Consider the following 23,011-nt stretch of genomic DNA (forward strand, 5'->3'; position numbering starts at 1 on the left):
CTTTGAAACGAGTCCTCCTTGGGGTACTTACAAGCATTTAAATGCCCATTTTAAATTCCTACGACAGTTGTAACTATATCTTTCAATAAAATATTTACAAAACAAAAAACTCGTTTTTGTCTTGTGAGACCACCCCTACAGGACCCCTGGGCCCCAAGAGCCAAGAGCAGGTAACTCTAAGCGTGAACCTCGTACCTCACTTTTCATGCTGAACGAACGCAGACAGAATGAGGGAACCCCCAAGGAGGACTCTATTCAAAGAATCAGGAACCTCTACAGGTTTGTTTGATTCTTTTCCAAAAGAGATCCTCCTTGGGGTACTTATAAGCATAAGACAGACTCCCATAGACAGAGTCGGTAGTGGTATTTTGTCTGGCATACAATACCCTTCACAAAGCGGAATTCCCAAATCGACTGAGAGAGTGAAAGACACACTTACCCTGTCACCTGACCGCTGCTGTCAATCAGGCGGGGGCATGGATAGGGTTAGAGACAGTAGTTGCCAAGCTTAATAGCCTGATAGGCTGAGAGTATATAAAAAAAACCGATGGATGTGGGCCATAATTGACATGTCACCTAGCCCCACTTTAAACCCGGTAGGCTATGCATACTGAAGGTGAATAGAAAGGGAACGTTAAAAGGAATCGTAAAAACGAATCTGGAAAACCATCACTTAACCATCACCAGGGGACGGAACTATATAAAACCTTCACCAAGTAGCAAACGCAATGAAAGGCTAGAAAGCTCAATGGGCCAGAGAGTCGCAACCCTGCCCACTGGTGAATACTACACGACCAAACTGCGCACGCTCTCAGGAGTGCTTATTGAGTTGGTAATGTCGAATAAACGTATTCGGACGGCTCCAAATAGCCGCTGAGCAAATCTCCTCAATGGGCAGGGCCGCAGCATAAGCTTTTGATGTGGCTACTGCCCTAACCGAGTGAGCTTTCAACCCTTCTGGGGGAGTTATGTACATACCCCATACAAATGGCAGAGACAAGCCACCTAGAAATGGTTTGCTTGTTCGCCAGAAGACCAGCCTTGACACCGCAATAACAGCAAAAACAATTGTTTATCCTTACGGATAGACGCTGTTCGTTTGATATAAGCCTTGAGAGACTTACGGACATCTAAGACGTGAGCACGTCAAAGAGAGGGACCAGACGATGGAGGCTGCGGTAAAGCAGGAGCCGGCAATCTTAGGATGGTAAGAGTCTGGCAGGCGAATGCTAACTCTGTTTTTATGAAAAACAGTAAGTTCAGGGTCTACCGACATTGCATGAATGTCACCGACCCTCCTGCCAAACGTTACTGTCACAAGAAAAGCTGCCTTCCACATTAACAGCTGGTGTAAAAAAGAGGACCGGACAACCAATCAAGAACGATTGATAAGTCCCACGGGGGACTAATCCGCCGGACAGTCCGGCAAATTCTGTCCACGCCTGCTAAGAAGCGCTGCACCAGTGGGTGTTGACCTAATACAACACCGTCGGTAGGTGTGTAAAGCTGATATAGCCGTAGAGTAACCACGAATAGTGGACGCGGCTAAGCCGGCGCCCAAACGTGATTGCAAAAAGTCCACAAACTCGCCTAGAGTCGAAGAAAAGGGATCACAAGAATCCCTGTTTCCACACCAGCGCACATAACACGCTCATCCATCCTCACATTGAACGTTTGTCGAATCCCTCCACGAAGCCAGAATTGTGTCTGCAGCTGGTGCAGAAATTCCGCTCGCCTGGAGGCAATTCCTGACAGTGGCCAAGCCACCCACTGAATCCTGGGATTGGGGTGTGGCCCTCCGTTCTGTGATAGTAGATCCGGTCGAAAGGGTAATAGTACAGGAGGCTGAGCCAATAACATCATGATTAACGCAAACCAGCGTTGAGCCGACCAAAGAGGTGCAAGCAGCACAAGTAGTCGCGCTGGTTGGGTGGTTAGCCGCGAGAGGACTCTGGGAATCAGTGGTATGGGTGGGAACGCCGACAGAACCCTGTCCGTCCAATCGAGCTGGAAGGCATCTGAGGCGATGGCTCTCGGATCCGGTATCCGGGATCAAAACACTGGTATCTGATTCGTCGCTCTAGAGGCAAACAGATCCACCTGGAACGACCCGAACAACTGGGAAATAATCCCGAATATCCCCCGATCGAGCATCCACTCGTGAGGGGCTAGGATACGTCGTGAGAGAGCATCCGCACAAATGTTGTCCACCCCCAGGAGATATACAGGCATCACCTGAATGTTGAACCGATCGCACCACAGCAGAAACTGCTACGCCTCCTGAAAGAATATAGAATATAGGTCATTGCCGTTTGGTTGTCCATTTCTAGACGAACCACCGGCTGCGAACCTGATCCACGAAGCGTTTGAACACCAACTGGACCGCTCTCAATTCTAGTACATTTATATGGAGGTTCGCCTCGTTCTCCGACCAAAGGCCCAATACTGTGTGGTCGTCTAAGACACACACCCCTCCCACAATGTGAGGGAGGCGTGCGTTTGAATTGAGACCGACGGCGTCAGAAACTTCAAAGGGAGCCCTCTGGATAAGTTCCCTGCGTCTGTCCAGCACCTGAGATGAGGTAATAACCACTCCGAGTCGTGAGAATCGTCTCGTAACTCCCCAAATGGGACCACAGTTGAGCTAATGCTTGCAGAATTGGTCGGATCCTCTACCTCGCGCGCCAAACTACATCCACTGTTGCCGTCAAGTTGCCCAGCAATGAGCGAAAGCCATACTCGTGCTGGTAACATGGGGGATGCGGGGAACTGTAATGTTACCTCCTGGACTTAGGCTATGCGGTCAGGAGACAGGGAGACTAAACCTCTCCTGGTGTCGAACCGCGCCCCTAGAAAAATCAGGTCCTGTGTTGGAACAAGCTCTGACTTCTTGAGATTGATAACCTACCCCAACTTGGTGAGAATGCTCATCACGGAAAGTGACGCATCTCGGCTCAAGTGAGTGGCAAGCGTTCTGAGTAACCAGTCATCTAGGTACAGGTGGCAACACCGACCCTGTGCCCTGGCGACTTGCGCTGGAATCAATAGTTTGGTGAACACCCTTGGCGCCGTGGAGATCCGAAGGGGAGTACACGAAACTGATAGCACTTCCCGCCGAACAAAAAACAGAAGGTATTGACGAAAGTCGGGGTGCATTGGAACATGGAGGTATGTGTCTTTGAGATTGACGTAAGCCAATCACCTACCTCTACAGATGAGATCACTGATCGCAGTGTCTCCATCTTGAAAGACGGTACCTCGATCATTTTGTTTAGACCTTTGAGATTTAGTATAGGCCTCAACCCTCCGCCCTTCTTGGTGACCAGGAAATAAGTCGAGTAATAACCCGCTTCTTCCTGCCCCATCAGGACCACCTCGATGGCTGCCTTGTCCAGTAATGACAGGACCTCAGCACGGAGTATCTCCACCATCTCCACTGAGGCATGTGACCATCCCTGAGTGTGGACAGGACCCAGGGATTTAAAGTGACTTTTTCCCATTCCTGCAGAAATAGGGAAAGCCGGCTGCCTACAGGGACATCGGGACGAAGACAATGAACACCAGTCGTATGGAATATGACTATTCCCTATCCTGATTCTACTGAGGGTATCCGAGGAATTAAGGTTGGGAAGTCGGAGCCGACTTCCCTTTCCTAGGAAAAGTTTGCTGAGTAGAAGGCTTACCCCTACCCCTGCCCCTGCCTTTGCCACGGCGAGACTGGAGTGGCGCCGACCACTTACAAGTCTGCTTCCCCGACACGGGAGGATAAGCCGAGGCTAGAACCGGGGGCCTAGCACGAGAGCTGGAAGGCTGTTCCAATAAGGGTTTGGAATCCTTAAATGTGGATACAGCTTCCGCGGCCTCCCGAACAACTGTAATAGCACCAGGGAACAGTGTGGAACCCAGCTTAAACGGTAAGGCAAGTAGGGCTTGTTGTGTGGCAGGGTACCGAAAGCCACAAGCGCCTAAGTCCCATAACTGCACTCATCATCTGACAAGCGCAACTCCAGATGTGAGTGCACCTCCATAAGTTGCCGAGCCAATGTGTGAGATGATGCATCATCCTCACCCTGACCAATGTCGGCAAGCTGCCTCTGTAGCGCCGACAAATATGCCGAGTGAACAACCACCCAAAGTTGTTGGCTTGCATTACGGAACTGGTCTTCAAACGTTCGTTCGATAAGTGGCCTTAAGGGCTTGACTATTGGCACCAAAGGGAGGTAAACAACGACCTTGCCTAGCCGACGCAATTGAAGCACTAGACGAACCACCTAGTGTGACTGAAGCATAAATGCAGTCATCCACTACTAAGGTTTCCAACATCCCCTCCTCCCCCAACAAGTAGCGTCGGTTCAACTCTGGTAAGTCGAAACGGGAACGCGTACCTAGAAGGAGGGGTTGAATAACCTCACTAATAAGCGAGGGTAAAATCGGATTCTCGGCAACCCTGCTTGGAGCGAATGCTTCCCCTGGGAAGCCTAAACTCCGAGGGGTCGGGGCCGTTTGAGGGTATAACCACCTGCGGCAGAACAGGTGCAAAGCGATCTTGCACCTGCCTTAGGGACGACCCGAGGGAGAAAGAAACATCCCCCCCCCACCCCAATCATCACCCATGGACTCCTCAGCCCAATCCTCCAAAGCCAAACTCTCTGTGGCAGAGATGGCTCAGAGGCGGGAATCGAAGGAGCGAAAGAAAGTGATAAGGGGTCCAGTAGCACGGAGGCACTCGGATCGACTAACCCTTGAGCCAGGGCGACGAGAGCTAGAGGACTGGTCTGTGACAACAGGGAGTCCCGGAAGCCCGGAAGATACTACGGTAGCCTGAGACACCGTAATAGGTGCCGACTGCCTGATAGCTGGAGCCAAAGCGGTATGGCCAGTAGCCGGTAACTGCACCAAGCCAGGGAGAGATCCTGGGCCGGTGACAGAACCCGAGGGAGGCCCGAACCTGGCACTGAGGCTCGGGTCGGTGCTACACCCAGGGGTTGGACCCGCCCCGAAACTAGTGGATATATCACTAAGAGACAAAAGTGCCGGTGCAAAACATTAACAACAGGATGTGAAGGTGAAGGGGAAGGGGATGCCACTGAATCAGTAAGCCTAGCCCTTTTACCCCCTGCATCAGGCATAGCAGATGTGGAGGGAAGAGCACCTAAATCTTTTCGATTTTTGTGCTTAGACGGATGTTTCTTAGAAGGCGGGTCCAGACCCCATATGTCACCCCCTGCCTGAAGCAAGTTGGTATAGAAGAGCAAGTCGGCATGACGACTCTTCCGTGTTTTGTCGGTGAAACTCTGACATAACGCAAAACCTTGGTCATCATGAGCCTCTTCAGCGAGGCTCCTGGGGCAAATCAAATGCAGATCCTGTGATGAGATGACCGCATTACTGGTGATACAGTTTTTAAACTGCAAAACAGAACCAGGCTATAGCAAAGAGCCAGCACTGTGTGAAAAAATGTGCACAAATATTATGTATAAATAGACGCACGGGCGATATTGAATATAATAAAACAATACAACAGACTAGCGGATACCAAGTATAACACTAGACTACCCGTATACACAATAAAAAAGTGCAAAGACTGAACGACTTAGCTATACGTAGCGCTAACAATGCGTACAAGAGCTAAGCATTGAAAAAACATGACTCACTTATTTTGACTGAAAAGAAAAGTGTGAGACATGCTAAAGGCAAGCGGGACGCAAGCAAGTTACACCAAATTCATGAATGAAAAAAGCAACGTACAATATATCTATCGCCTGATCGATAAAGAAAAGGTACCATACATACAGAATTTGTTTCTTTGTCACTCATACTCAGTCGCAATAGGAAAAATTTCTCTGACCCATGCACAAGTCTAGATGCAGTCCAGACAGCATGAAAAGTGAGGTACGAGGTTCACGCTTAGAGTTACCTGCTGTTGGGGCCTAGGGGTCCTGTAGGGGTGGTCTCACAAGACAAAAACAAGTTTTTTGTTTTGTAAATATTTTATTGAAAATATAGTTACAACTGTTGTAGGAATTTAAAATGGACATTTAAATTCTTATTAGTACCCCAAGGAAGAACCAATCATTCCAAGTTATACATGGAGGCATAAGTGGGTGAAGATAAGCTTAACACTGTCTTGAATATTATTTCACTTCAATCCTGCTGTCTCGGCTTAATTGGAGATGTGCTTAGCAGCTCAACAGGCCCTTTGTAATCTCTGTTCCCACTAGCAGTAGAGACTATCTCATTTCAGCTTCTTGTCCTTAAGATGTTATATAAATAAACCGTCAAATATGAGGCGTTTCCACTTGTCTTGTTGAACTGTAACCATTATGAATATTGTGTGGACTGTAGGACTGACTGACTGAGTATGCTGTTTACGCCGTTTTTTAGCAATATTCCAGCAATATCACGGCGGGGGACACCAGAAATGGGCTTCACACATTGTACCCATGTGGGGAATCGAACCCGGGCCTTCGGCGTGACGAGCGAACGCTTTAACCTAGGGGCTACCCCGCCGCTCCGTGGACTGTAGGAATGTCAGGACCTGAAGCTGCATACAGTATAGAGGTGTAATATTACAGTGTGGGCATGATGCGATGCGTATCGAAATAATACGAGTGTGATATGATTCGCATCCCAATACAGTACGTATATTTCATAACAAATTCATATTCTTTCCCCTTTTTGCAGGCAAACCACATGCATGAATCGTTCGTTTTCAAATTTTAGATAGTAATGATGGGATATTGTAGAGGAGAAACATAAGTTTGTGGGCACTGTGCAGATTCTGTTTATAGACAAACAGGGAATACTACAGAATCTGCATTAACTGGTTCTTGGACAATTTCGGCCAGTATTAAGATGTTTTTACATACACAGCAAAATCATGAATCATATGTACTGCGATAAAGGAGTTGTAAACTGATACAATACTGTATTGCTGTATTGATATATCACAAATGCTAGAGTTGATACGTAGCAGTAGAGATCTCACCCGCTTTCATAAGCGTTCTGTATCTCATACAGGTTGCAGTCATTGATGCACTTCTGGAAGTGGACAAGGAAGTTCTTGATGAGCTCAGGGACGATGTAGGACTGCTGGTACTGACGCTCGTACTCCAGGTCCTGACGTGGGTCACCTGTCACACAAGGAGGAGGGATACTGGTGTATAACAGTACAGACCCACTAGTGAGAAACTATAAACGGTACAGACCCACATGAGGAGGGTATAATGACAGACACGAGGGAGAAACTAGGGTATAACGGTACAAACCCATCACACAAGGAGAGATACTAGGGTATAACACACAAAGAGGAGATACATGAGGGTATAATAGTACAGACCTGTCACACAAAGAAGAGATATACTATTACTGAGGTATAACGGTACAGATCTGGCACACAAAGGAGATATACTAAGGTATAACGGTACAGACCTATCACACAAAGAGGAGAGATACGAGGGTATAAAAGTACAGACCTGTCAGACAATGAGGAGAAATGCCAGTATATCACAGTATAGACTTATCACATGTCAGCGTGTTATATCCTGAAGATGCTCATGCTGTTGATCACTGGATTGTCTGGTCCAGACTTGATTATTTACGATAGCTGGAATATTGCTGAGTGCAGCGTAAACCAACAAAACAAACTATAGCCTGAAGTGGAGACAATTTCTGGTCTGGCACTTTGATGGTGCGGGTTCACTGGTACTACAAATATGAAAGAAAGCATGGTGTTGCCATAGTAACCCACCTGTATGCAGCTCGTATTCTGGAGCTGGGTAGGCATAGGAGTAGGGATCATACTGCAACAAGGAAATATACATGAATTAACACAAGACAGAGGCAAAACATGAACTTCCTGTTTGTTGTTCTGTCAGTAACACTTATATTCAATACTAACATCTCAAACAACTAAAATGGTAAAAAATAAAGAAAATATATCCTAGGTTCATATTCTAAAAATTCTTATGGATGGATATCTAGGTTAATTTAAATCATAGGAGTTATACAATTTCGCAAAGAAATTTACATTACAAGAAATTAAAACACATGGAAATTATTCTTAGGTTTACAGCTTTGACTTGAACATTTTGCCATCACTACTGCTACTACAGTACTCTGATATCAACCAGTTAAAGGAACATGTCACATGTCCAGTCATTTCTCCAGTATTTGGGGGGGATTATGTGAGGGTCAAGCAAGGTCAATCAATCACACACCATACACTTTCCCATAAGGTCATACTTACCTCCCTTTAACAGAATCAAAACAATACAAATAACTAGAATGTTTTATATCCTCCACCAACCAGAAGAGTATCTGATTCCACATCCCAATAAATCCCATAGATACACTCAAACCAATAGCTATATCATGGATCAATACATAAGTATCATTAAAGTATCTATATGCTAAATTAAAGATTTAATTTCTATTGCCTAAATCCTTCAATAATATTCCTTAATTATCACAGTCTTTAACCAATACTTCATTAATCATACACCAAAACCTATTGTCAAAGAGTCACTATTTCACATGTTCTAATCACTTCTACTGTTAAGAAAAGAAAGAAATATACACAGTTCATATACCAAGAGCCAACTAGGAATCCAGAGAAAAAACTGCAATTTTGATAATGTCATAGCAATGGTAAATTCACAATATTCTTAAAATTGATGTCAATAGATCTAAAAACAGATAAAAAAAATCATGATCTGCTCATCTATAGAAAATTAGATTCAAACCGTGATGGTCTTGATAAATATCTCAGAAGTTAAATTAACATTACTATGAAGCAGCAGCGGCAACGTGAATAGTTGAACATAATCATATATACCATCCAACAGCTATACCCTTAGTAAATATCTTTGATATAACCCACACATAAGTTGTCATGGAAAAAGGCAGCATATCAACAATTTCTCATTCCTCTCACACAAGGAATTCTTTTCAGGGGTTGATCTTAACCATCATAGGTTACAAGTCCAAAACATGTTAAACAGGACCATGTGTAAGCTTCCATGAATATTTCTATGTATAAAACAATTCAGACAATAAACTGATTTTTGTTGTTAGAAATACTTATTGCAGTTATTTCTAAGTGCATATTACAAGTTTCTAGAAGTAGAACACATGTACGAAAAACATGAAATGAAATTGATTTGAAAACCATTTATGTTTCAGTGGCAACTGTTGCCCTGGGAGTGTTACAAGTTCAGAATCCACTTTATCAGAAGAAGTTCTACAAGTTTTTCATTAGAGTGTTAAGTTAAACCCCTGAATGTTATTGGGCATATTGGGTGTAACTTCTTAAGATTAACATGTGATATACATGTTATTATAGCACTGACTGCCTACTAGAGACAAATGTCAACTTTAACACCTTTAATGAGATGAATAAAACCTTCAAAAAGATGAATGCAGGCAAAAACAATTTTCTAAAGAATTTGTGCATCAAGTACATGGACTAGTGCATCTGACAATGAATAATGGTCTGTTCATTTGAATGAACTCGATTCTTCAAACTGAATTCTAATTTTGGGTATATGCACACTTCAAGTCAAGAAATAATGCTTAATTTGCTCTTAATGCTTAATAGTAAACATATAACAGAACTTTATATCAATAGAACCATGAACTGTAACAAATAACTGGTTTATACTAAACACACAGCAAACAGCACTATGTTTTCTATAACACATGGTCAATGTTTCATGAGATGATGAGGAATACTAGCAATACCAAATGCACTCAAACAGGAAATCCCAGAATGCCAAAATATGTATAAAACCAATCAAGCAAGTAGGTCACAGTTGTGCCAATAACTGAACCAGTACATGTTCCTGTGATAATATTGCCACTGATTTTCTGACCGATTAGAGTGAATTGAGTTCTCATTAATCCAGACAGCCAAGTCAGCACAATAATTGGGATGTATAATGTTTATCTGAAATAGTATTTCACGACAATGCTTTTTAAATGAAAGGAATAGTTCTTAAAAGTTTAGCATTCTTCAGTACAAGTGATTGTGCTATCACCGAGTTTGATGTATGCAACATTGACTGGCAGATGTATCTCAAGAGAAGCTCCCTGACTGATGAGCATACAAAATACATATAAATGAAAACCATAGAACACAACTAAAATTAAGACCAGGCCTGAGGCTATTTAGAGTTATCCATTACTTTCCACTAAGACAAATATTGGAAAGTAAAATAAAATCTTGCAGTAAAATCACTAGTGTTGTATACTGCTAAACAAGAGACATCAGGATAAAAACAAGGGAGGTAACATGGACATTTCCACTGGAATCAAGCATGTTGGTGACAATTATTGGCACAAGTATGACATAATGGTTGTGAGACAGAGCTGTGGTTGTCCACAACTTACTGCACTGTCGATCACACCCTCGGCGTGGCCTTCCTGAAATGCCGGGAAAATAAGTTATACACTGATACAAACAAGAAGGTTTACAACAATCACAGTTCCACATGGTAAAGATTAAAGGCAGTAATACTAAAATCGGTGTCTTCATCTTTTATTGATGATCTAGATTTGTCCTCAAGAGCATCCACCTTCTCAGGATAAAGTTATTTGTGTTCATGTCAGAAGTATGTGTCCCATGATTTTGATGAAAACAAATTACACATAACTCCATGCTAGCTGGAATTGAGATGTTTTAAACTACATGTTTATTCAATAAATATATCCTTAGATCACTGTGACAGCTGAAATTGTCTAGTGTCTCAGGGGGACTACAGAAGGCCATAGAAACTTTTGACTTCATTCACTGGGGTTTCAACATTCTCTAAACAATGGTTTCATTAAAGTCATATCTTCTTCTCTGATATGACACCTATCTGACTGAAAATTGATGACACCCGCATGGGTCGTGTTAAGGTGTACTTTCCTACCAGCCAAACAGCATTAAGGCTAAATTGTTGGTACAAATGAGTGACCAGCATATCTGATTTCACCATTCTGGCAATCAAAAAGAATGACAAAATCCAATAAACAGCAAGGTCAAGGAGAATTACAGAGGAAGTGTTATGCATCATTTTTCCTAATTACCAAAAAAATTGAACTGAATACAATGCAGCCAAATTACTTCTGCAAATCTGAAAGCTGATTGCTTCAAGAACCAATACAGCCTTTGTTGATATTTGGCAGTCTAGGTTCAAATGATGAAATCCTCTATAGTGATGTCCTCAAATCTCGAAAAAATGTTTTCTATCGGAGTAAACGAACTGATCACATCGAATAACTGAGAATGATTAACCTTTCCTGTTATCATTGGTATAATCCATCCTTCAAATGTATGAAGTTTGAGACACCACATATTAGTTTTACATAATGTCCCTGTGTGGTGAATCAAACATGAGTCTTGATGAAACCCAAATATTCCAGTATGATGGGTAACCACTGGACACTCATTACTGATTTATCTCTTATTTAAGGGAATGAAATTAACTGTCATTTCCTGTTTTCATCACATGTGATTTACAGACATAAAAAATGTGTAGATGTCTAAAAACTGCTTTGATTCTGTTACTTGAGGGAGTTGGGTTGTACTGTTCTCAACAGAAACTTGTCATATCAAGTAATTTCAGCTAAAATAGAGGGTAGAGACAAATATGGCCCACAAACAGATGTTTACCAATTTAGTGAAACCTTCAAGCAAAGGAAGGGTTGCTGGCAAAGGATCATAATCAAGGTGAATCTAGATTTGGAAACAATGATGAGATATGGATAATGTCATGACCAAGGGATGTAATTTTGTTTGACCAAACATTCAGACACACAAAATCATCCAGCTTTTTTTGTTTGTTTGTTTTGTAAACCCTGCATATAAACTTAGAAAATTTCGTTGATCATTACTTAGAACTATTATTTAGTCAAACATTACCAGAAAGGTGGACTGACAAGTTACAATATATGCCCTGTTCGCAGGACAGTGAGGCAATACCTTTTGTAAAGACTAGTGTAACGACCTGAGTTTTTAAAGTCGTTTTCATTTATGTTTAAAGACCAACACATTACTGCATTCACAAGGGTCACTGGGTGAGACAATACTGGTTTTACAACACAACATATTTACAACAACGGTAGTCACACCGCCAATAACTGTTGCGATAGTTCCCCTTTTGCATGCTTATGCTTTTCCCTGATGTCTATTTTATCATATCATTTGGGTACAACAAACAAACAAGGGATAAATTTACATTTGAAAACACCAAAATTTTATATGTTGGAAGCTGTCATTAGTCTGCGAAATATACTTCAGAAGAAGAGAAATTACTTATTGAAGTAGATACATGATTGCATGTATTACACGGCATGTTTCCGAAATGAACAATATGTTGGACAGTGTGAGATGACAGGTATGGAACGTACAGTTTACGCAGTTTCAAAACAACACCTTTCACTAATAATAAGTAATGCTATTTCGAGTTCTGAAAAAATATATTCCTGAACATGTTATACTGAAGGATCACGATATAATTGGCTTACATCTGCTTCTTCGCTCCACATGGTTGACAAAATGGTGGAAGGCTCCCGGTAAAGGGAGATAACTTGGGATCTACAATTCGGCATCCACTAGTAATACACTCTTCACCTTTTCCAAACACCTCGAACAGACATACGTTGTATCTCTTCGTTTGCAAAACAAACAAAGTATTACAACAGGTGATTTATAGAATCGCGAATGTTTCATTTTAATGCAAACGGATGATATACCAGTAAATACCAACACGATGAAACTTGTGAGGGTTCAGGATGTGTGCTTATGGTATCAGGGAATCTGTTGACGACATTCATTCAGACACTTAAGAGCTACGATCTGACAATTCAGTGTCATCATCGATCCACAAGTGTCTAGGTGCAATGTCCTATCTGAGGACACTGAACCCCTGTCTTCCCGAGACAAGCGATTTAAAAGTACGTTCGCTCGTCACGCCGAAGATCCGGGTTCGATTCCCTGCCTGAGTACATCGTGTTCAGCCCATTTCTGGTGCATCCAGCCTGTGAATCCTGAGTCAGTCCACTGTTAAGGTTGTTACTTAATTCAAAGTTAATCCGTGTGAAATACCATGAGGGATTCGGAGCCAGGGACTTTTTTAATTCAGGTTACAGCATTAATATTGGTCTGTTTCCCAATGTCATGTATTAATATCAAGATTAGATCTTTTACTTCATTATACGTCTGACTAAAAGTATTGGAAGATCTGATTTGAATGAGAGACTAACTATATATATTTTTCACCAAGTGCAGATGTCACGAAGACGGTCCAATTCACTCTCTTTGCTTTGTGAACGGGTATAATTGATGCACACACGCACGCACGCGCATTATTATTCATATTTTGGCTGATTCATGTTAATGTTATCAACACACGGGTCATCTCACATGCATGTCAACTTGAACTATATGTATGGTAGGCACCAGGTGAGTTGAAATAAAGTATGCGTTGGATTTCCAAAGAAATGTGTGACTTCTTGTACCTGCGTTAGCTTATGTCGGTTTTTTTTTTCATGTTGCTAGTCACTCTGAAAGCATCCGTAGTTTAGAATGGACATCTGAATCAACGTTTGGTCGTCTTTGGTATAACGCGCCCCCCGTACTATATCGACCTCCATTCCGAACAGATGCTCAAAGTGAAGCCTCAGTTTATCAATCTCGTCCATTTGGTATACCAAATTAACAATAAAGTTATTTGAATCATCAATTTAAAACATTAATTGTAGGGTTGCGAATGACATCTCACACCCTGTAATACGCACCAGCGATAAGACGTTTGCTAGTGGCCGTTACGGTTTCCTATGTACAGAGTAACTGCTCGTTACGGCTGAATAACATTGGTTGTGTCACGGTGACAGGTACATTTTATCATATTTATACGCTATATTGGTAAAATCTTGTCAATCATAGATATAGCCAATATTTAGATGAAATATTTGTAAATGAGAATGTGTTCAAAAGAATTGTTTTAAATGTGAATTTACGAATTTATGAGCCCTTGATTCCAAACAGAGTTGATGCTTTCGATTTCATTTGTTTATTATCATCTAAATTTGCCGTAAAGAGAAGTTCAACTTGTAGATTTATGTTCAAGAAGCATTACCATAACATGATTGTTAACTGCATTGACCGTTATATGTCAGGAAAGGCTGATATGACATAATATTCACACGAGTTTGATGCTACGGTCTCTGTGTTAACGGCTCGCTACGGCTTAATAACATTGGTTACGTCACTGTGACTGGTACATTTAATCACATTTATACGCTTCTTTGTAAAAATCTTGTCAATCATAGATAGCCAGTATTTAGGTGAAGTATTGGAAAATGAGATTGTGTTCAAAGGAATTGTTTTTAATGTGAATTAATGAAATTATGACCTTTCGATTCCAAACAGAGTTGGTGCTTTCGATTTCATTTGTTTATTCTTATCTAAATTTGTCATAAAGAAAAATTCAACTTATATATTTATTTTCAAGAAGCATTACCATAACATGATGAAAAGTAGTTTCAGCCGTTACTCTGTACACAGCAAACCGTAACGGCCAATAGCAAACGTCTTATCGCTGGTGCGTATTAGTGGTTGTGATCTGACTAGACAGCAGAAGTGGCTTCGCGAGACTGTGGTCACGGTGGTGTCGCTCGATGCAAGTGTGTGAGTGAGTTTTTACGCCGTTTTTAGCAATATACATGTATCCATGTGGTGAATCGAACCCGGGTCTCCGGCGTGACGAGAGAACGCTTTAACCCCTGGGCTACCGCACCGCCACTCGATGCGAGAACATCGTCAGCTACGAATTGGTGGTATCAAGCAAGCAGCGTATAGTGCAACGATGGTGAGTTGTTTGGTTCAGAAATTTGTGAGGATTCATTCTGCATCAAGCTGTTTTGAGACCCAGGATGTAGGACATCGCTGTCTACTTTTGACAGCTACCTGCATACAAACAGATTTGACTGTATCAATGTTCTCATGTGGAGGTAAGGCTCCAACAGTGGAATACAAACCCTGATGCAAGGCAGCAAAACGCCAAATGCCACAAATGATGAAGCCCTTTATACCCCTTACTTCTTTATTTGTGAACACTAAAGTGTTTCGACTCCATGGATTTACTTGTTGTTTGCTCTGCATCATAGAGATGGAACACCTGCCCCTAGCTGAAAGACTGGCTGGCTGAGTATGGTTTTACACCGTTTTAAGCAATATTCCAGCAATATCACGGGGGACACCAGAAATGGGCTTCACAAGTTGTACCCATCTGGGGAATCGAACCCGGGCCTTCGGCGTGACGAGCGAACGCTTTAACCACTAGGCTACCCCACTGCCCCCTTAGCTGAAAGAGAATCTCATGGATTTGGACTATATGTGGTTAACAGGACAAAAGGATGGTGAGCTCACAGCCTTCACTTAAACCCAAAGAATTCTGATAGAAATTTAGGAACTTACCATTCTCTAACCTCTGACACTTTAGATGTCCATTAGGGATTGTTTCTATTGATCCATAAAGCAGAGACCTGTGGATATTTCTGACTCATACACTATATCAACCAAATCCAACTCACAGAGTGTAGTGCACCTATTGCTCAGGGCCACCTGTTATCCTCTTTTGCAATATACACCAGAGCTATGGTCATCTTACAAAACTCTCTCCTGCCTGAAATATCTTCACCCAAGTTTCAAATGTGCCATTTAATGTGATAGCCTCTCCCTTCCCAACTCCCCAACACAACCATCCAAAAATATTCTTTAGTGATAGATGTTCTAAGGTCCATATCAATGCTGATGAGCAGAACACATCAGGGGCAGTGTCAGTATCACCAATTCACAATTCACTGTCTTGAATATGGTCACTTGTGAGAATAACAACATCCTAGATGTGTTTGATCAACATTCTAGAAGTTGGCGAGTCAAAAATGATGCATACAACTTTATAAATGACAAATTCTTGTATATTGCATAGAGCAATGTTTTGATGTAGATTCCTACACTGCTCTCAAGCTTTATAGCTCTATGCAAGAGAATTTTCAAGGGAGAGGGGCCAAACACCCCCACCCCTCAAATCTCTCTTTCTCCTCCTCAAGATAGAACATCCATTTGCCATTTGCAATGAGTGTGCATACTGTTTAGCATAACATCATAACGGTGAAGCTGATTGGATACTAGTGAAGCCTTAAGGAGCCAATCAAGATAAACATTACATTTGTATTGCAATGGTTCCTAACCTCTTAGGAAGGTCTTAGTGCAGCACTATTAACATTTATATAGCAATCTTTGTGTGACAAGAGGTAAAAAATATCACAAAATTTTATAGACAGACTTTTAACACCTTAATAATTGACTTCATCATATTCATGTGCATTAAATAAAGAACAAATTATCTGAGATTTTCAGCTAGCCAGTCAGGATAGCTTTAAAACTATATTACTGGCCTGATTCACAATCAGCTAGCATTTGGCGGGCCACTAGCTTATTCGAACGCTGTATGTAAGTCTAACGTAATCTATGAAAATTCTGTAAAGTTATGCAGATGCAGTGCTAAATATAGATGTGGAACAAATCTGTTTTAGCATACAGATATATAGGGGCTCCATAAAAAAAGATCCAATTCTTGATCTCCTTCAATGAAGTTATCAACACTATCAACATCTAAGAATATTTTTCATACTAAAATATCCACTTTTCATTTCTACATCAAAGGAATATTTTACTTAGACTAGCTATCCACCTTCAAAAGAGGCTTAAATCTTGACTCTCAATTGTTTATAGCATTCTATAAATGACTGGAAAATACATTGAGAATTGAACAGTGCACATCATGGCCTGTCTACAAGTACACGGAGTGCCAGGTTTTTTTTGGTGATTTCAGTTTTAAATTTATTACCAAGAATGTACAAGGATAAACACCAAAGAATAAGCTAGGAGATTAGAATGTTATTCCTAGCCAGACAGGTATATTGAACATGTGTTCAAGTATGTCTGTACATGTACAGTTTAATACATCAGAAGATATGAATGCCACTTACATGGTGATTCAATTGCCAATTCACACTTAGAGTGTCATACAACAATGATGAATTATGGATTTTTTGTCCTGACTAAATACCACTTGTAAGCTCCAAACTTTGTAAGGAACATGTAACATAACTCACCCAGGGCAGATGATACATAAATCTGAGTTGCAAGTAGGTTGTTTTTAACATTATATCATCCATATTTGTTTTTCTGAAATATATTGTAGAAAAGAAGTGTTTTATGGTCTTACATGTCTTTACATTTAGTCCATTGTTGGAATGGTACCACATAAAATTGTCGATGGATTATGTCACCTTCATTTAATTTTCAAATGTGTGATGATGTGAGTTTCTTGTTGTAACTGACTAATATTGCAGCTACATTGTTCGAACTGATGTTGGGGGATCATAAAAAAGAAACCAAGATATATGTATAACATTTAATAAATAAAACAGTAAATCTACATTTGTTATCACATGATATGGCTATGGAATAGAGAAGCATTCTTTCCTCCATTAAAAAGTGTAGAAAAACTGTTCATTTATGCAAGGTTTGGCATCAGAAACAAGTCTATTGGCAAGTCAACAGAACACACAGGCTGACAAAATTCACACCAGCAATGTCGAAATTTACAGCACAAGGCTGTTAGTTCGAAAGGGGGTGTGTGCTCATTGATGGGTTATTCATGATCTCTGAGAATACTTCAGTAGGGTTGTTCTGGCCTCTTGATGGAGAGCATAAAATGAACCAGGTGAAAAAGTCAGGTGCACTCTTGGAGGAAAGTCATGGAGGAGGTGATTCAGAAAAATCCTCAAAGCTATTCATTCATTAATCTGGAAAAGAAAAAGAGGTCAGACATTCAAAATTATTCTTACATTTGGCAAAAGGTATTTGGATACCAATCAAATACAATCAACACAACCAAACAGAAATGCTGCCCACAGACAAATTTACCAGTTGATAATTTTCAATATGCCCATTTCAATTATTATGTGTTGCATAAATATTGAACTAACAAGATTGAAAAGACTTTAAGTTTTTTAGTTATGCTCCATAAACAAAATGATTACGGACAGACGTGAGTAGAAGAGGCGTTGACTATATCCCCCCACAATATATGCCAGGGGGATAAAAATGCTAACATGTACATGATGTAAGCATTGTTAAGATTATTACATATAGGTTATTATTCAAAACATATTCTGAAAAATATCATGTGTAGTTAATCTGGTCTTCTTTACACAAAAGATAGGTAAACAACCATCCCATAACTTTCAGATATTTGGGGCATTTTCACATAAGAAACAGTGTCACTGTCATGGTTTTGTTTCATTGGTTCTAAGAATCAGTCAACATAAAGTGACCATGGGCATATGCCAAATCGTTTACACCCCTGTATAATGAAAGCTCATGAAGGAAAATTGTTATTAAAATAGAACAACTGACCAGATTGATACCCCGCTCACCTTCACCAATGGCAATTTCCTTATAAAGGAATCAACTACGTAATCATCCCCACAGCTTCTTGGCAATAGCTCTTTGCGATAAAGTACGTAAACTTTGCAAATAGTTACATACTTACGAGGAAGAACAGACAACTTGTAATTGTCATCAGTCATCATCGTCGTCGTCAGGCACAAACAAATCGTGTTCTTCCAGCAATGCTGCAAACTCCATGCTAATGTATGATCCAAGTAGCAGAAATGGGATGCTTGTTCCCAACACCCTGCTCACACCAAATCGAATGGTTTCAGGTTTGGGAATTATTGCACCTGTGTCAGAATAGCAGAAGGTTCTCTTTGTAACCATCATATTGTTGTTTTTGACAACAAGGGGTGATTTATAATGCCTCAAAGCAATGGAAATTGGCAACCTGAAAACCTTCGACGCCATGTTGCTGGGTGAATGCGAAATGCGAAGAGGGTTATTGCCCGAAACGAAGATGCCTTTCCGTATCGATGATCTTTCGTATCTAATGTAAAGCTTTCCAGCATAGAAGAGAATACTCATGATGTCCCAAACTGACATCTTTAGTATCATTACAGCTTGAACATATCAGAGAAAAACAATTCACAAAGTTTGTTTATTCAGCAAATGTAACATTCAAAACATGAGTGCATGTATTTATGTGTAGCCTTTTACTAGTCTTAGTGACCTGTAAACTACATGTCTTCAGCTTCCCATTGGACGGACATCTTGTGTCTTCATCCTCGCCTTATCTTTTGAAGTGATCATAAGTTCCTAAAGTGAAATAATCGTACAAGGAACATCGAAAACAATGACAATCTATTACTGTTATACATGTATATGAAAAAGTCGAGTATCAGCAATGTGTCTTCGCTGTTGACTATAATCCAAACTGTTAACCTTTTATATGGAGTTGGGAGAGCATAATAGTTAAAATGTAACTTTCTCGCCGGTTCGGAATCCACATGATGTCCAGCGATGTATAGCGAGAATATTGAAAAAAAGAGGACAAAATAAAAGAACATGTTAGCCTGCATTATTGTTTTTGCACTTGGTTGCTTTCAGAGCTTATTGCACGTTATAAAGTGAGTGAGTATTGTTTTACGCCGCTTTAGCAATATTCCAACCACTAGGCTTCCCCACCGCCCCTGTGACCACAAAGAACAACGCCTATAAATGATTTGTGTGACTGCTCATAATACCTAGTTTCCTTTCACTAGACAGTTTCAGTCTGTGTGTCTTAGTGTGTCTCGTTGTGTAATTGTTTGTTTTTCATCTACTTGTGCGTGGATAAAATGGGTTCAAACTATACATTTCCTTACATCGTCGCAAGCCTCTGATACATACTTTGTAATAACACGCACTTCGGTCTCTCCCGTGACTTTTCAATAAGTGGTATATGTAATTACCCTCGTTCGCTTAGTTTCATTGATTTCTGTACATAGTGAATGGATACTTCTGAATTACACGTTTGATGAACTCCACTGCATCTATTGATCAAATATGACGCTAATACGGGCAATCTGTTACCGCCCGAACTGTTGGCAATAGACCACTCTTACTTACACCGGCAACAAGGTAAGATGGCCGCTATGTCTAGTTTGGTAAATACCAGTACTACACCCTGGTCACGTGAAATCACACATGAACTTCTTATATGAAGTACATCAGATGTGTGACGTAGTTATACTGTGACATATTAACGTACGTTTATATGCGGTGTTAACCAGCGTCTGTTCATATGTCAATGTGGGATTTTGTTTTGAATTGTGAGATGTCGTACTAGGTTTTTAAACCAAAGAGCGATGTAGTTTCATATTTCACGTTTGTCATATTATTTGTCAACCGTATAGTGATGTCCGATTGTGACATTGTAAATATGTAGTTTTACAATATAACATGGTTAATGAGTTTTGAAATTTTATATTTATTGCTTAAAAGGGGCCAACAAGGCAAACAATTCCTTTCAGTTCTGATTTGCAAATATAAAGTAATATGTGACTATTTTGACAGTGTGGCCATTTTTTCGTGTGGCCATTTTGACCTGTTCCAATCAGAAGACAAACTCTCACGTTCATGGACCAGGGCCCCGTTTCACAAAGCTGTCGTAGCGCTACGACTGTCGCAAATTTATGCTACAGTGGGGTAGCCTAGTGGTTTTAAACGTTCGCTCGTCACGCGGAAGGCCCTGGTTCGATTCTCCACGTGGGTACAATGTGTGAAGCCCAATTCTGGTGTCCCCCGTCGTGATATTGCTGGAACATTGATAAAAGCGGCGTAAAACTAAACTCACTCAGTCAGTAGTAAAGGATACAGGTATCTCGTCTCAGGTGGAGCTTAATTTAGCGCATGTGTAGGTGGTGGTGGTGTGTGTGTGGGGGGGGGGGGGAGTGGACGACAATGTGTTTAGTTTACACTACAGCGTTTATGACGCTAAAAACAACTCTTATGTAACACTACAGCCTTGGTCTTGGGAAGTGAACATAAGCTATGCAATCAGCCTTACAATGTACGTATACATAACAGTATTCAGCAACTTTCCTTCTATAATAACGCCATAACTGTACAGTGTTATCATTATATCTATGACATAAAACGTAGTCTGCCATTAACGAGGGGTATATTTAGATCTGTCACAAGTTCAACTATTAGACTTAATCAGCGCAAGGGTTAAGTGAGTCCAAAGATATAAATGACGTCGGTCGCAAGGCGGCCATATTGTGACAACATCGTTGATTATATTTTCAACATCCGGCGATATTACACCCGCGAAAACATTTGTGTTAGATTTGGTATTCGGGAACCAGTGATTGTTCGTTGGTGACTCGATTATCTGATTATAGTTTTAATGGGTGAGAATAGATCAGTGATTCCCAGAGTCAGCAGGTGATCAGGTCTGTTAGTTAAGAAAACAATTTAGAATTACACTGGGGGAACACCAACAGTATGAAACATTAATCGGGATAGTGTATAGATTAATCCTAATCAGCCATTATCCGACTGGTCATTGTTTACTAAATGTGCTAATCCCATCAAAAACACTTGAATGTTTATTGGAAGTGTTTCTTGTGTACGCGGGGTGGATTTGCTCATTGGACCACAGAATTCCATTTCATGGACAAATGTGGGATTACACAGAGTTTTGTTTATGATGATATATGGGGTTGTGACAGGACAAAATCAATTGTTGGACTTACACAACGTTTCCTGTATGTACTTCGTCGTCAGCAATATTGTAAGATCGCCATATATATCTCTATTTGTCAACAATATAATTGAAAATATATGCATGTAGTGGTTTCAACGACATTTGGGCGTCTGTCGTAGCTCATGTATGAGAGTGTAACCACACCTGCAACAGTTCAATATATTTAGTTCCGTATGCATATGTGAATATTGTGAAACCTGTCAATAATATATTTTATTATAATAACCTTTTATTAACGTAAACATCTGTCTATCTGAGACAATGGTGAACCTCCGACAAACCGAAACGCAGTTGTGGAGATTTCTCGATTGTCATCGTCAGCCGGTGCGTTGAGATTGCACAACCACTCGTGACACTGAACACGTGAAACACGCCAATTAAATTGGCCAGAATATCATATGCATGACTCTTGTATGTACGATGGTAATATCATGCATGTTTTGGGATTTTTTTGGTATATATATTTAGTTAACTTCTTGTTCAACATGAGGTTATATCGACAGAAAGTCCCTCTTAAGGTTTATGTTGTGAAAAAAATAACCATAAATTGACAAGTGCTTCTAAATATTTGAGCATTTCTAGATTTCCGCGAAAAAATAACCATAAATTGACAAGTGGTTCCAAATATTTGAGCATTTCTAGCTTTACATGGCACTTATATGTGATCTCTTTGAGTCATTAACGCTTGTGTGGATATATATGTAGTATGTGTAACAGACGTTGGTCTGCAGCATGCACGGGTGTGAGCCAAACAATGTGTGTACTTGCGCGCAAGTAATTTGAACTATAAATTAAAAACATATATACATACATACGTATACACTACCTTCTCAGATGAATATGTGATATATATCTACACAAGTAGGCAAACGCACACATACGCACGCACAGTACTCGTTGGCTGCATGATAGTTACACGCTGGCTCTCATCATAAACATGTCTTATATGCGAACAGATCTGTTAATGCAGATGGTGCTATTCATAGTCTGGGCATGTCTGCGCATTATAAAACCAATTTGCACACTCTCTCATTACAAAATCAATACGTATTTAGTCTTTAGTTTCAGTCCTAATTCGGATTTACACAACATACTCATTTTGCATAACCCGTTGATGTATAAGTATGCATGAGCATAAAGGAATCCTGATGGATTTCTTTCTGCATTCATCTCACAAGAACGTCACATGACTAAACTTACTTAAATAATATATCTAATATACACAGGCCTCCCTGTCACAATTTCAAGAAATTGAACTTTTGCTTTTTCATATGCTTGATAATTAAAACATTCCTATTCCTGTTTTT

At 40.6% G+C, this 23,011-nt stretch overlaps 1 protein-coding gene and 1 long non-coding RNA gene across 3 annotated transcripts in view; both read right to left on the reverse strand.

Moving 5' to 3' along the window:
- The window catches only part of LOC124290505 (eukaryotic translation initiation factor 3 subunit L-like), a 26,445-nt gene extending 13,859 nt beyond the window's left edge, over positions 1–12,586 (reverse strand). The window contains exons 1-4 of one of the 2 annotated variants that reach the window (XM_046727222.1): positions 12,511–12,559; positions 10,390–10,422; positions 7,751–7,802; positions 6,989–7,133 (exon numbers count right to left, since the gene is read on the reverse strand). In XM_046727222.1, coding sequence (XP_046583178.1) covers positions 6,989–7,133; positions 7,751–7,802; positions 10,390–10,422; positions 12,511–12,531 — 251 coding nt within the window. In that variant the 5' untranslated portion in view covers positions 12,532–12,559. Of the gene's footprint in view, positions 1–6,988; positions 7,134–7,750; positions 7,803–10,389; positions 10,423–12,510 lie in introns of both variants that reach the window. The other variant, XM_046727223.1, reaches the window with a different exon arrangement.
- A 6,613-nt stretch (positions 12,587–19,199) lies between these two features.
- Positions 19,200–22,566, reverse strand: LOC124290513. The gene is made up of 3 exons (XR_006901960.1): positions 22,531–22,566; positions 21,931–22,059; positions 19,200–19,270 (listed from the first exon to the last, which is right to left on the reverse strand). It is a non-coding gene; the product is annotated as an uncharacterized LOC124290513 (long non-coding RNA).
- Positions 22,567–23,011: the final 445 nt, after the last annotated feature.

Source organism: Haliotis rubra, unplaced genomic scaffold (assembly GCF_003918875.1).
Source record: "Haliotis rubra isolate DU_JTF1 unplaced genomic scaffold, ASM391887v1 Scf468, whole genome shotgun sequence".
Classification (NCBI taxonomy): Eukaryota; Metazoa; Mollusca; class Gastropoda; order Lepetellida; family Haliotidae; genus Haliotis; species Haliotis rubra.